The 14258-nt window shown below is 37.3% G+C and overlaps 1 protein-coding gene and 1 long non-coding RNA gene across 6 annotated transcripts in view; one reads left to right on the forward strand and one right to left on the reverse strand.

The window, feature by feature from the left end:
* The window catches only part of grk6 (G protein-coupled receptor kinase 6), a 60887-nt gene extending 56737 nt beyond the window's left edge, over positions 1–4150 (forward strand). For both annotated transcript variants that reach the window (XM_063011052.1, XM_063011054.1), the window contains 3 exons: positions 1486–1623; positions 2173–2307; positions 3234–4150. In XM_063011052.1, coding sequence (XP_062867122.1) covers positions 1486–1623; positions 2173–2307; positions 3234–3284 — 324 coding nt within the window. In that variant the 3' untranslated portion in view covers positions 3285–4150. The remainder of the gene's footprint in view (positions 1–1485; positions 1624–2172; positions 2308–3233) is intronic.
* LOC134330097 (uncharacterized) lies at positions 1521–13601 on the reverse strand. Of its 4 annotated transcripts, none has more exons than XR_010014976.1 (6): positions 13561–13601; positions 12760–12882; positions 11104–11188; positions 8708–8781; positions 8462–8617; positions 1521–1610 (listed from the first exon to the last, which is right to left on the reverse strand). It is a non-coding gene; the product is annotated as an uncharacterized LOC134330097 (long non-coding RNA). The 4 variants fall into 4 exon arrangements; XR_010014977.1 differs by lacking the exon at positions 13561–13601 and adding an exon at positions 13044–13387; XR_010014975.1 differs by lacking the exons at positions 12760–12882; positions 13561–13601 and adding an exon at positions 12523–12634.
* Positions 13602–14258: the final 657 nt, after the last annotated feature.

The raw sequence follows: 14258 nt of genomic DNA on the forward strand, positions 1-14258 counted from the left end.
TTTATCCAAAGCAACTTACAGTACTGTGACCGTAATTTGTCTAACCAACTGAGGGTTAAGGGCCTTGCTCAAGAGCCCAACAGTGACAACCTGGCAAAGGTGGGGCTTGAACCAGCGACCTTTGGATTACTAGTCCAGTACCTTAACCACTAGGCTACAACTGCCCTGACATATTTGCCTTGGTATAGTACCCTTGGTAAATACCTGTGTGGATTTTCTTTGGGTACTCCAATTTTCTTTTACCTCCCAAAACCATACAGAAGGTGGATTGACTGCTTTAAAGTGCCTGTACTTATACAGTAAATAAGTAAGTGAATGTATGCTGTACACTTTGATTGAATAGTGTGTAATTGTGCCCTGCACCCAGTGTTTCCGTCTAGGCGCCGAACCATGATCAGAATAAAGCAGTCACTGAAGATAAAGGGTTAATGGAAATTAAAACAGATTTTAACTAATTGTAGTAAGAATAACAAAATTATTAACATGATGCAGTAATGCTAGTACAACTGTAAACTTAAAAAAGGTATGGAAAAGGGTACACCAACTACGGTATACCAAACCCCTTGTAGTCACATTCCCCCCAAACCAATTTCCACACTGTCCAACTAGTTACAGCACCACTGTGCTGTAATAATCAGTGCTTAAATTAGTTATTAAAAGATGTTTCAATGCAGAAGAAGAGAATAAAAAAGGACTCTGAGGATAATAATATAGAGGTTAAAGAAAAATGGGAGTTGAAGGCAAATATTATAGTAACAGATGACGAATGGGAAGAAACATTCATAGCAGGCCATAAACTAACTAATAGTCCAACATGGAGGGAATTTGACTGGAAAATAAAAATGAGATACTTCAATACACCTTCTGTTAAATCAAAATATAGTAATACATCTGAGCTATGTTGGGGGAACTGTGGACAAGTGGGGGACTTGACCCATACATTTTGGGACTGCCCTAAATTATCAGAATTTTGGAAAAGGGTTCAAAAAGAGATCAATCATATTTTAGGAATCAGATTTACATTAGACCCTGCACTGTATATATTAGGTATACCACCTGATAACATGACCGACGGGGACTTGATATATTTATTGAGAATTTTGCTTCTGGTAGCAAAGAAAGCGATAACAGTGTGTTGGTTAAAACCTCAACCACCCAACATTGTGCAATGGAAAAATTTGGTTAAAAAGGTATTTATTATGGAGACAATTACAGCAAGATTACAGCTAAGATCAGATACGTTTAACAAAAAATGGTTACCAATAATGCTTGAAATGCAAGAACTGTAACTACCTCTTCTCTTAATTATTTTTTTTTAACCACTTTAGTTTTTTCTCCTTTGTGATTATGAATGCATCTCATACATGTTGGAAGTTTGTATGTATTATTTTGTGTGATGAATAATAAAAAAATCAGTAAAAAAAAAAAAAAGATGTTTCAAAGCATAATATTATTTATTATTATTATTCTTTTTGTATCTGGCAGCCTCAGGCAATCTACTGTAAGGATGTGCTGGACATCGAGCAGTTTTCCACTGTAAAAGGGGTTGAGCTGGAGCCTAAAGACGACTCCTTCTACAGCAAAGTGTCAACAGGCAGCGTTTCCATCCCCTGGCAAAATGAAGTGAGTGCCGATCAGAGAATGGAATTATTAACTAAACATAATTGTAGCTAAAGTTAGATAATTAGTTAACATTAGTTATCAAGTTGTATTAATGGTGATGCATCTGCATTTAGAATGTTTTCAGACCCCTTGACATTTTTCACATTTTTAAAATTTTTTAAATAACATCTAATCACCCATAATGACAAAGATTTAAATCAAAATGCTTAGATCAATTTGGCTATTTTAGTTACATTATGTAAAAAAAAAATAACATGACAAATGGTTCATAAAATAAATTTAAAAAATCATTTTAATCAAGGAATAATGTTTCATTTTTCTTTAAGCTGTATTATATTAAAAACAGTAAAACACCATTTGAAGGCACCAACTGATCCAGTTGTTAAGATAATGGGGGAATCTAAGAATGTAATGTCTTCCTTTCTCTTATTGTTTTAGATAACTTGTTTTTGTATCCAAGATTGATTAAGCAAGATGCTAACTGTGAAACTAATAAAGACTGATAATGCAAGTTACTTTTTTAATGTATGTGTTTGATCCCTCTTTTAGATGATTGAGTCAGAGTGTTTTAAAGAACTGAATGTTTTGAATTTGGACGGCTCGGTGCCTCCAGACCTGGACTGGAGAGGGCAGCCATCACCGCCACCCAAACAGGGCTTGATGCAGAGACTTTTTGGGAGACAGGTAGGCACTGCCATCTGTTATGAGTAAGAAAACATAAAGCTTCCAAGATATACAATGGTAAAAAAATACTGCTGCATTTTTTAATTACCAAACCTCGTTCTATTACAAATGTAGTATTTGTGTAGCCTTAATCTATGTGCCTATTAGTGCTGCATTTAGTACAAACATGCTAATAATAAGCCTTTTCAGATTGACTGTATGCCATACACAATTGATCCAAGGCTACATATTGGCACAGTTAATAGAGTGGGTGTGGTACAGTAGTAACACATGTCCCAAAGTCCTGTGTTCATTTTCCACTGTGCATCAACCCATTTTAGCTAAGCTTGAGTCCAGTGAAAGTCTGGATGTTGTTGACATTTGGCTTAGAGGTACAAATGATGTATTTAAGCTTTTTTGCAGGTAATTTGGTTTCCATCACCCCAAAAAAATTCACACTTATTGTTGCTGGGGTGTCATTTGTGACTGTAAATAAAAGTCACATGTCCACAACATTCAGACTTCTCTCACTTCAGGGTCACCTTAAATAGATAATAGGCGTCAAGCTCAAGCCACCTCACATTTTACAGGTGTTAAAGTACCATTGCTGTTAAATCAGAGAGTGAGCATGCTAAACTGGCCTGCCTGCAGTCCAGATCTGTCTTCAATTGATTATGTTATAAATGCTTGTATTGTTTTGAATTTATTACAGGGCAAGGATAATTTCCAAATAACTGCAGACAGTTTATTCTGCTACAGTTAAACACGAGTGAAAAAATTGTATAAATAAAAATAGAGGTGTAAAACAAGCAAAGGGTGATGGGTAAGCCCTTGAACAATGTGTGTCTAGCATGACTGCTCTGAATTAAAATTCTTGTTCAAATAAAAGCATTACGCCTGAAAATACTGTCAGTATTTAACGGTGTGTGCGTGTGCTCTACCCTCAGGACTGCTGTGGAAACTGCAGCGACAGTGACGAAGAGCCTACGCGGCTCTGAGGGTGGAGCTTGTTCCAGGTCCCTCCCCCTGACACCGGAGGATCTCATTTTGTTTACAACTTTTGCACATTTGTATTTTTAGGATAGCTCTATATAAACATTGGAATGTATATTTTCACTATATAGCCATGCGGTGTATGTTATTTAAAGTCGAAAAATCGACTTCATCATTCACTGTGTATTGCAGAGACACATCCGTAGATTCTAAAGGCTGAATGATCCAAACTGTCCCGTCTGTTTAATCAGCCTCGGCGAGCGTCCTTGCGCCTTTTCTTCTTCTTTTTTACGTTTCTTTTTTTGTTGGTTTGTTTGTTTCTTTTTCTTCAACTAATTCACATGTACAGTGTGCGCACAGACATATTTCAAATAAGTGTGAAGGAAGGAAGTTATGTTCACAGATATTTTTATATTTATATGTTTGTTGCTTTTCTTATGGTAATCTTGACAATCAAACGATACCATTTGTACAAAACTTTTAACAGTGTGCATGTGGAGGTCTAGAACACAAAGACATGAAGTTTAGTGACTGAAACATACTGATGGATTTTTTTTGTGTGTGTTTAGCTGTATGAATGAACATTTCAAGCTGAAGTCACAAATTTATTGTAGGGATAATTAGCTAGAGACACCTAATATACCAAATAGGCGAGATTTCGAATACACACTGTATGTACAGGTTAACAGCTGGAGCCACTTGTGTTATGTTGTAAATACGCGACACTCATCTGTAAAGTCCCGAGTGTGTCTTCCGGCTAATTTCTCTTTGGATATTTGAGGAATAACCATAATTAATATTCTAGATGATTCATATGTGCATGGTAGTTCTATGCATAAATCTTATTGCATTTATAATGCATTTATCATATAGGTGTGTTAGACTTTATTACTTCTGTTTTGATTGTCAAACTGCCACCGCAAATCGTCACACTGTTATCATAGCTCATTTAAATGCATTATAGATGTGATTTTGTGCATATGAGTAGAGTTAGTATGTGTTATTTCATAGGCTGCTTTCCCAAGTTTGGGTCAAAGAAACGAACCACAGAAATCACTTGCCAAATAAGAAGTACCTTTCATGTATCAGTCAGGTTAAGGCATTTCAGTTTCTAGCTTTAACTCTGATGGCCTCTTATACAATTGTAACAAACGATTCATGAATCTTATGGATTTGCCTTGACTTCCAAATTAATTACTTATAAAATGTGGTCTGATCTTCAGCTATGTGAATTATATTAATCTGGACTAATAACACTCAAAGAGTTGTACTTGTTATGCACTGTTGAACATATTGATTGATTATTCATAGTCTGTGTTGAAAAATGTATATGAACCTTTGTATTTAACTGGTAAAACCCTCATAGCAGCAGTAATGATTGTGTAGCTAATGATCAGACATGCACATTGCATTATTTTCTTTAGGTACAGCTTTTTCAGGTCATCTTTATGAGTTTAAGGTTTGGAATATAATTTAGTCGTTCCAAACTTTTTTTTAAACATTCCAACATTCCATGATTTATATTTTTATGTGTTGTTCCAACATTATGAGCTTCAGGGGACTGACTGCAGGAGATAATCTGTTTAAGATTTCTGAGACAAATTTAAATTTGTTGTTCCCTTGATGAAGTGTATATATATACATGTATATACACAGGCCATAAGCAACAGCACAGCATTCGCAAACCTCGCTTCCCTCACAGTAGTGTCCCAGAAATATTGTGGAATGTCCAGACGTTCAGGGTTTTTGTTGCAAACCTAAGACATGCTGCAATGTTTTTTGGAAAAGTGTGGGTTTCTATATATATACATACTACATACATACTTTAATGCATTTTCTCCCCTTTTTCTCCCTTTTTAGTAGTCCAATTGCCCGATTGCGTCATGCTTCCTCACCACCAATGCCGATCCCCGCTCTGATTGAGGAGAATTAAGCTAACCCATGCCCCCTCTGACATGTGGGCAGCAGCCGTATGCATTTTGTCACCTACACTTTGAAGAGTGCAATGCGGATCAGCATTGTGTATGGAGAGACACACCCTGACAGCACTTTTTTCGTTGTTCATGTGCATGCTCAGCCCAGCGGGCAGGCAGAGCTGAGACTCGATACGATGTATTCGAGATCCCAGCTCTGGTGCCAGCGTGTGTTTTTACCGCTGCACCACCTGAGCGGCCTTTCTGTGACCAAATTTTTAGTGACACGTAAGGGTAAAGTTTAAATGATTAAACAAGCTCATTATGACTGACATAGACTCACATCAGCATCTATAAAGCCCTACTTTAATAAGTTTTAACTATCATAAAGAGTGTTAATTGATTATAAAATTAGGTTGACATGATATAAAGGTCATACGACTATACTTGACTTTACTTTTGAGGTTGATGTGTATTAAAGCATCGTGACAATGAGCATTGTAGCTCTCTAGGCTCATGATTACATAAAGACAAAGTTTTTTACATGGTCACCATTATTATGTGATTCTATAAAAACATTAAGCTACCAAACACATTGAGCTACGAAGTCACTTGTCATAATGTTGAACTTAACATCACCCGTATTGTTACTTATTTTTCAGCACTGCAAATATTGCTCTTGAGGCGATCCTTGCAAGAAAACCACTCGTGGGGTAAACTAAAACTGTACTATATAGTATTAATTTGTATACAGTTTGTAATGCTTTAGTTCCCCTTTTTTCATCAACAAGCATACACTACAATTCTTTTCCTGGTTTAGATTAACAGACCTTTTTAGGGAAGCACGGACTAGAAATTGTGCTTTTAATATGGCAGAGCGTCTTAACACAAATCTCAGTCTCATTTAATTCATTACAACAGCTGAATTTTCAAATGTGTTTTCAGTATTGTTAGCTTAGATAAAATATGGATGTATATTATGATATAAAACATATAAAATAAATCAGACCACATTTTATGAGTAACTAATGTGGAAGCCAAGTAATTCTTAACCTCTTGATGCACTTGAGAACAGACCACTTTTATTTAGTCCTCCATCTCTATAGAAGGTGCCTTTAATGTTTTAAGGTACTCCTGTAATTAGTTTTTATATAGAATTGTGATGAACATCATGTTACTCTTTAAGTTGGCTTAGCTCTTTGCGCACCTTTTTTCCTGCACTCTTGATTTACCTCATCCTGTGGATATGCTTTCCTTCGTTGAACTTTTGGACACAATCCTGTCTCTGCGGTCAGAGAGACAGCTTTTAAGTCTAACTTGAACTCAGCTTACCAATCCACTGATCTTTTTTTTGGTTTTCTTTGCTTAGTGTTTGCTCCAAACTTAAGTACATTCCAGTCTCTTTACTGTACAGCTGTAAAAATTTATCCAATAAGTTCTGTTTTCTGTTTTAGCAATAACAGGATTTTATAACTGTAACTACCACATATACATGTGTAAAGCTAGCGACACCACAGGACTGAACTTCAGTTAACTCTGGTTGACGTGTCCCTGAGCCAGGCTTTATCACTGTGAAGGAGGAGATTTTCTAATTTCTGTCACAGTTGTATCATTTTCCTCTTACGCAATGCACTGATTTTTCTCTTATTTTATGTGTACATATTAACTGTATGTGTGTGTGATGTGTGTATGTACGTATGTATGTGATCGCTTAATTTTGCACTGCATGTGCCCGTATTGTTCATCATAACCACTAGCTGATGCCATTATGTTATGCCCTATATATGGGAAAATGTTACCATACTACTGCTAAGGGAGCTGTGAGTCATATATTGCTTTCAAAAATGTTAGTTCAGCCATATGGTAATACTCATCATTTTAAAAATATTTTACATCCTTCATTTTTACCTCATTTTGGAGAGACAGAACTGCAACTGATCGAAAATGCTGAAAATAAAGACTCCTCCTTGAATCAATACATGAATATAACATGGTGCTTATTTTTTTTATTTAATTTATGCATTTTTCTCCCCCTTTTCTCTCCCTTTTAGCGCGTCCAACTGCCTGATTGCGTCATGCTTACTCTCCACCAATGCCGATCCCTGCTCTGATTAAGGAGAACGAAGCCATCCCACGCCCCCTCCGACACATGGGCAGCATGCCATATGCATCTTATTACCTACACTTTGATGAGTGCAGTGCAGCTCAGCACTGTGTACGGAGAGACACTCTGTTCTCATCTCTGTTGCATTAGTTATGAGAGAGACCCTATCCGGCTTAATCCCACCCATATCTGAACAACAGGCCAATCGTTGTTCATGTGGCCGCTCAGCCTAGCCGGCAGGCAGAGCTGAGATTCGATACGATGTATTCGAGATCCCAGCTCTGGGTCCAACGTGTGTTTTTACAGCTGCGCCACCTGAGCGGCCTCTAACACGGTGCTTATTTAACTAAATCAAACATTGGTCTATTCTGCAATGCTTTAAGCTGAAAATACTGATTTAATTTTATGGACATTGGTTTATTCTGCAATGCTTTAAGCTGAAAATACTGATTGAATTTTATGGACATTGGTCTATTCTGCAATGCTTTAAGCTGAAAATACTGATTTAATTTTATGGATTTGAGTTTTAAAGCCACAATAACAAGTGATTGTGTTTATTAAAATCATCATGTAGAATATAATTTTTTTTTCTTTACAAATTTAATTTGGCCATATTCTGATTATTGGATTTCTTTTTCATATGTTTCCCCCAATCTGCCTCCCAATCTAGTCTGTCTAATTACTTAATTGTATTTTGCTTTCTACCACTGCTAACCTCCACTCCATACTTGTGTTTAATTCAGTTTTTATATTAGAAGATGTTATAAACTATCCTACATATGAAATAATACCTCTTTTATTCCCACCTTGTTCTGGAGACCTTGTTATCTGTGGCTCTAATATTATAATTTATGATTTTATTATAAAAAAAAAATCCATAACACAATGTTGAAAAAGTCAAGGGGTCCGAATACTTTCCGAATCTACGCTGTGATGTAGGGTATTTCAGGTGACAATAAACTAGATACCCTGTGTGGGAGTGTTTTCCTGCCCTGCACCCAGGGTTTCTAGTTGGCTTTAGACCCACCATGACTGACTATGATGCAGTGTTTACTAAAGATGAATAAACGATAATGATATTTGTGTATTTCTGTTGTGAACTGATGGAACCAGTATGTTAACAACTAGTGCTAATGGGGTCAGTTGAAAATTTCACTCTACATACTGTGCAGTGTGCCAGGTGCCATTTCAGTCTTCTAGAGGTCGAGTGCTTAGCTGCAGTCTTCCTCAGCCTCCTCTCACCATGTCTCTTCGTTCCTGCTGTCTAGCTCCTTCACACCTCTCTCTACACAGTAGTTCTCCTATTGGTTGCCTGGCAACACTTTTAAAGAAGGGTTTTAAAAGGAGTTTAATAAACAAAAATTATGTTTTTTTAAATATGAAAATCACCAAGTAAGCATTTGCCTATTACAGTCCATGGCGTGCATACACTCTCTCTGCCCAGAGCGGTAACACCTGCACAGTTTAGTATCTGCTCCAGCACACCTGAATCATAACAGAGTTGGTAATTAGATTATGCTTTGAGTCAGATAATGAAAAAAAGCCTGTGTGTGTGTGGAAGCCTGTGAGCATAGCAAGCACGAATGACTTTCTGTTTTTGCATTGTGAAGATCGTTGAAGATCAGCAAGCCACCACTTTGACTTGTATAGGCCACACAAAGTTTAACACAGACACCTAAGGTAACACAGCAAAGTAGGAGTTTTACCTGATATTTTTGTTTTACTTTTATACTTGTTCTACTACTGTGTAAAACAGACTTTTTTATTCTTCATACATATTAGTTGAATCGTAGGGTGAGGAATCGATTCTTTATTACAATACTGAGTCGATTCTAAAGCTTTAGAGTCGATTATGCAAACCGAAAATGATTCAGTAAATGGAACGAATGGTTTCACATATTAGCAAAAGGCAACAAAATCAAAACTGGACAACCACCACAGAAAATAGATGATGGGGAATTTTTCAGGGGTGAAAGTGAGGTATTGCATGTGTGATGAAGCAATAACTAAACTAAATAAATGAGTAGTACTGATTACGTTAAACTTTACTTATAAGTCAGTTAAAATAATTTATCTTGTCATAGCAATCCAGTTAATTAAACTGACAATTCATTTTATCTATTTACAACAGGGGACATAAATATAGTGGCTTTATTTTATAAACTAAAGTTGTTGTAAAGCCTGTTTTTTTTACTTTTTTTGAGAATAATGCTCATCAAACAATATAATGATTTGAATAACTAAGAAAGCAATGTGTAGTCATTTTATAAGTGATATGAATTGTAAGCAAACTGATCTAGATGACTATTAAAAATAAATTAGTGTAGACATGGATTTGGTAAATCATTAATACAAGTAGCTAAAACACTAGAAAGTACTGTTAAGCAATTGTATTAACAGCTGAATTATGTTACAGTGGAGTAGATGTAGTCTAGGTAAAAATGAATAGATAGAAAATAATAATGGTTTAATCATAGGCTTGAAACTCTTGAGTCATAAGCGTGGCTTTGCTAAAACACAACTGACATGTCCAAATCACTTATCTGAAAATAGAGCACCCCAGGGACGATGAAGGACAGTGTGCTAAGAGCTTGTGACGCATGCTGCAATCACAAACTCAATCGTGATGCAATATTCTTATGTTCATCAGACACATACAGAGAGCCCTCGTGGGGGGATATGAAGTTGGCATTTATAAACAAGCACAATGGCTCCCTTTGTCTTAAGTGTGTGACGCTGAGTTGCTGATTTTATCTGTATTACGTGGAATCTGTATAATGCACTAAATATTCTGGCATTGGATGTGTCACTGTGAGTGGTTAGTAATCACTACTTACACAGCGAAAAGCCCTACTGTTAATAAACGTAAATGGGCAGAAACCTCGACGACTATCACTGTCACTGACCTTTAAAAACTCTATGCTTAAAGTGTGCTCTGCCTCACTTATCTGATCATTTGTATAACAATTAGCAGATAAAATAATAGATTTTTTGTTTAATTTGGTCTGTAAAACTTTGGCAGTCATTCAAATAGGGAAAGACTCCTCTCTCACCATGAATCAGTGTGTCACATTAGCCTGGGTAACATGGTTTTCATTCAAACGAAGTCATATACAACATTCTTCAAGGACAATGTAGGAAACATCTCATTGTCTCACTGGTTAAAAATGATAATTATAATGACATAGCATATTTTTACAACAGTATTTTTTTCTTTACCCATTTAGATGTCGATTTGCTGGGGTGCTTGGGATCATTGTCCTGTTGCATAACCGAATTTCAGCCCAGTTTAAGTTGCTGGTCAGACAGCCTCACATTTGTCTCAAGAATAAATAAAGTGCTCCACTTTTTCTGCTATAAAGTGGAGTTCATTGTTTTCAAGGTCCTGTGGCTGCAAAACAAGCCCAAATCGTTGCCTCTGCACCCCAGTGCATGACAGCTGGTAGGAGTTGGTGATATGCTGGGTTTAGTGTTTGCTGTACATGAAGTCCAAACATTCCCATCATGATCTCATCGGTCGAAAGGACTTTTTTGGTTTGTTCAGTCATGTCGCAATATTCTTTATTCTAACCACCCTTTAATGAAAGCCACATATACATTCTTACATAATGTTTTTTTTTTATGTGTGCTGTCAGTGGTGTAGCTCTTCGGATTATCTCTAAGCATTTAATGGTAGAATTTCAGACTTAATTTGCTAGGACACCCGCTCCGAGTAGAATGACGTAATGGTCTTAAAGGCTCTCTATTTGTCTACAATCCTTCTCAGTGTAAAATGAACAGTTTCCATGTTTGGAGATGGCTGATTACCCTTCCCAGATTGTTAAGCAGCAACAACTGCTTCAATGAGGTCATCGCTTGTGTCCTTTGTTCCTGCCATGATGTAGACACACACCTGAGTGCAGAAGTAAAAAAAGAGACCAGGAAGACTATTTGCATATTTTCAAATGACTGTGTTCGAAATAGCCTACTTGTATGCTGAACATTGCTTACTGCAGCAACACAGTGCTCTAAAAAATACTCAGTAAAAAATACATCTCTACATTTTATTGTGTAATTTTTTAATTTTTTTATTTTCTCTAACTACTTTATGCTAATTAGGATCACAGGAGACAGCTGTGACCAGGATAAACTCAGCCCAAGGTAGAAACACACTCTGGACAGGGTGGAAATCCAGTGCAGGACAACACGCAACCTTCTCCCACATCAACAATTGGGGCAGCCAAGCAATCTTTAGCCAAGCCATGTCAAACTACGTCACTGTGCCGCTTGTTGTCTCAGACAGCTCATAGTGAAGTAATTGTTTTGGGATTTTTTTTTTAACTGATTTACCAAACAGTGTGACAAGCACAAGTAACTATATAACAAGTAAGAATGTAATTGCTAAAAGAAACAATACACAAAATTAATTATAATGCAAGAATAAATATATTTATGATTGCAGCTAAATGCTAGGATTCTAGTTGCCAGGCATTTTCTTTCTAACCCCCCTTAGCCCACCCCAGTATTTCCTTGATGGAAGCACCAAACCTGTGAATTAAAAGCCACCAGGGTTAACATCTGTCAGTCAATTTTGGCTGGCCAGAGACATCAAAAACGTTATCTATGCTATCCATCCATATCTATGGATTAGTCAAAAATGACTTTGTGTCACCAGAGCTTTTTAGTTGGCTTTTTAGTGACTTTTACAGCTTAGCCATGGCAAGCATATAAAAACTCAAGATAAAAATGCCCACCTTGGCAACCATGCAAAAATAGCATACAACCATCTGCTGAACTGATTGAACTGAGTTTGATATCACTAAACAATTGATGGGGATAGTTCAGTACACCCTTATGATGATGCCTGTCCATACTGAAATATCTTTCTATGCCAAACCTGATCAAACAAACAACAAAAAATGGCCAAAAGGGCTATGTGATGCTTTGCAAAAAGGAGAGAGCTTATGCCTTATCTTATGGCAGAATATTCAGCTACATAAACATTCATCTATAGGTATGTAGTCATGTGAGCACAGACTGGTAGTGTGGTCACAGATGGATAAGGTTTGGGGTGAGGCAAATTTGTTAATTTGGTACTTGATTCAGTGTAAAGTAATCAGGGGTTTGTGATATTTACTTATACAAAACAGAATGGTTGTGTAGCTGGTAATAATGGGAGTAATTGGGACCTGGGTTCGATTTTAACATTTGGAAGTTGTGAGTTTGGCCTGTTCTCTGTGTATTTACCTGTGTTCCCACTAGGTGCGCCAACACTGGTTTCTCTCACCTCTTAAAAACACACAGGTGGATTTACTTAATGTTTACCTTCTCCAGGATAAATTCCTGCCTTGCACCAGACCTACTGTGACCCTAACTAAAATACAGCAGTTAGTAGTCTAAAAAATGAAATAAACTCTATATATGTCTGTAGAAATTTTTTAACATTTGGAAGTTGTGAGTTTGGCCTGTTCTCTGTGTATTTACCTGTGTTCCCACTAGGTGCGCCAACACTGCTTTCTCTCACCTCTTAAAAACACACAGGTGGATTTACTTCATGTTTACCTTCTCCAGGATAAATTCCTGCCTTGCACCAGACCTACTGTGACCCTGACGAAAATACAGCAGTTAGTAGTCTAAAAAATGAAATATACTCTATATAAACCGTGCAGATAATAACAATTAAAAAGGTGACATTTTAAAAAAAAAACGTTGTGTGTGTGTGCCCGCGCGTGTGTGTGTATGAGACATGGTCACCCACTGTCCCTCACCTGGTGGCAGGTGTGTGTGTATAGAGTGCTGCTAGTGTGCAGCTCTCTCTGTGCTCCCCCAGTAGGTGGGGCAGTTTGTCGGGGTCTGGGAAGAAGTTAAAGTTGGGGATGATGTTATTACATTTGGGGAAGAATTGTAACCGGATGTGGTGGTACTTGGTACACTGGGTGAGGAAGTGCAGCTCCGTCTCTACTGTACTGAGAGTGCAGTGCTGGTACAACCTCTCCTCCCGGGGCAGCCAGGACCGGGTGTGTCACCCCGTTTCCACGGCCAGGCCACACACACACACACACACACACAAAGTCAAAAGAACTCGAAAGAAGCTTTATTGGCATGACAAATAAGGACATTCGTATTGCCAAAGCAAGTTACAGAGAAATAATAAAAATAACAATAAGAAAGAACAAATATATACAAAACAGTTACATGTGCAAAAATATAAAATAGAATATATGTCTGAAGAATTTTTAGGAACATTAAGTAGAAGTGAGTTTGGCCTGTTCTCTGAGTAATTACCTGTGTTCCCAACACTGGTTGTCTCTTACCTTTTAAAGACACACAGGTGGATTTAATCATGTTTACCTTCTCCAGGATAAATTCCTGCCTTGCACCAGACCCACCTTGACCCTGACGAAAATACAGCAGTTAGTAGTCTAAAAAAATGAAATATACTCAGTAAAAAGTAATCTGTAGAAATCATCCACACTCCAAATATGTTGTTGACAGAAAGTCGTTTATTTACCTGTAGTGACTGCTTTGGAGAGAAACTGTCAGTCATTGATCATGACAAGGCAGCAAACAAACCGTGAGAGAGTGATAATTTGGTTTTATAAATGGTTAAAAAGGAGGAGCATGAGTGATGATGGTTAGGAGAAGCGGAGAGCTCACACACTCACTGCACGACTCCGCATCGTGACAGAAGCGCATCGTATCTGAGGTCAGTGCCGCTGTGGGTGTGTTTCATTTCCCTTACCTCCCCAACACACACACACACACACACACACACACATATCACACCGGGTAACAATGACACCGGGTAAACACGGAAGATGGAAGGTGTTCGATGTATGGAGGTAAATATCGGTTCTAATCTATTTATAAGAGCCTGTAATTGATATCCTGGAAAGGTGAGAAACTTACTGTTTAAAGTCGCGTCCTCTCTCACAGGACTGAAAGATTTTTCTGAGAGAATAATTCGGTTAACGGGTTACAAA

Source organism: Trichomycterus rosablanca, chromosome 16, assembly GCF_030014385.1.
Source record: "Trichomycterus rosablanca isolate fTriRos1 chromosome 16, fTriRos1.hap1, whole genome shotgun sequence".
Taxonomy (NCBI): Eukaryota; Metazoa; Chordata; class Actinopteri; order Siluriformes; family Trichomycteridae; genus Trichomycterus; species Trichomycterus rosablanca.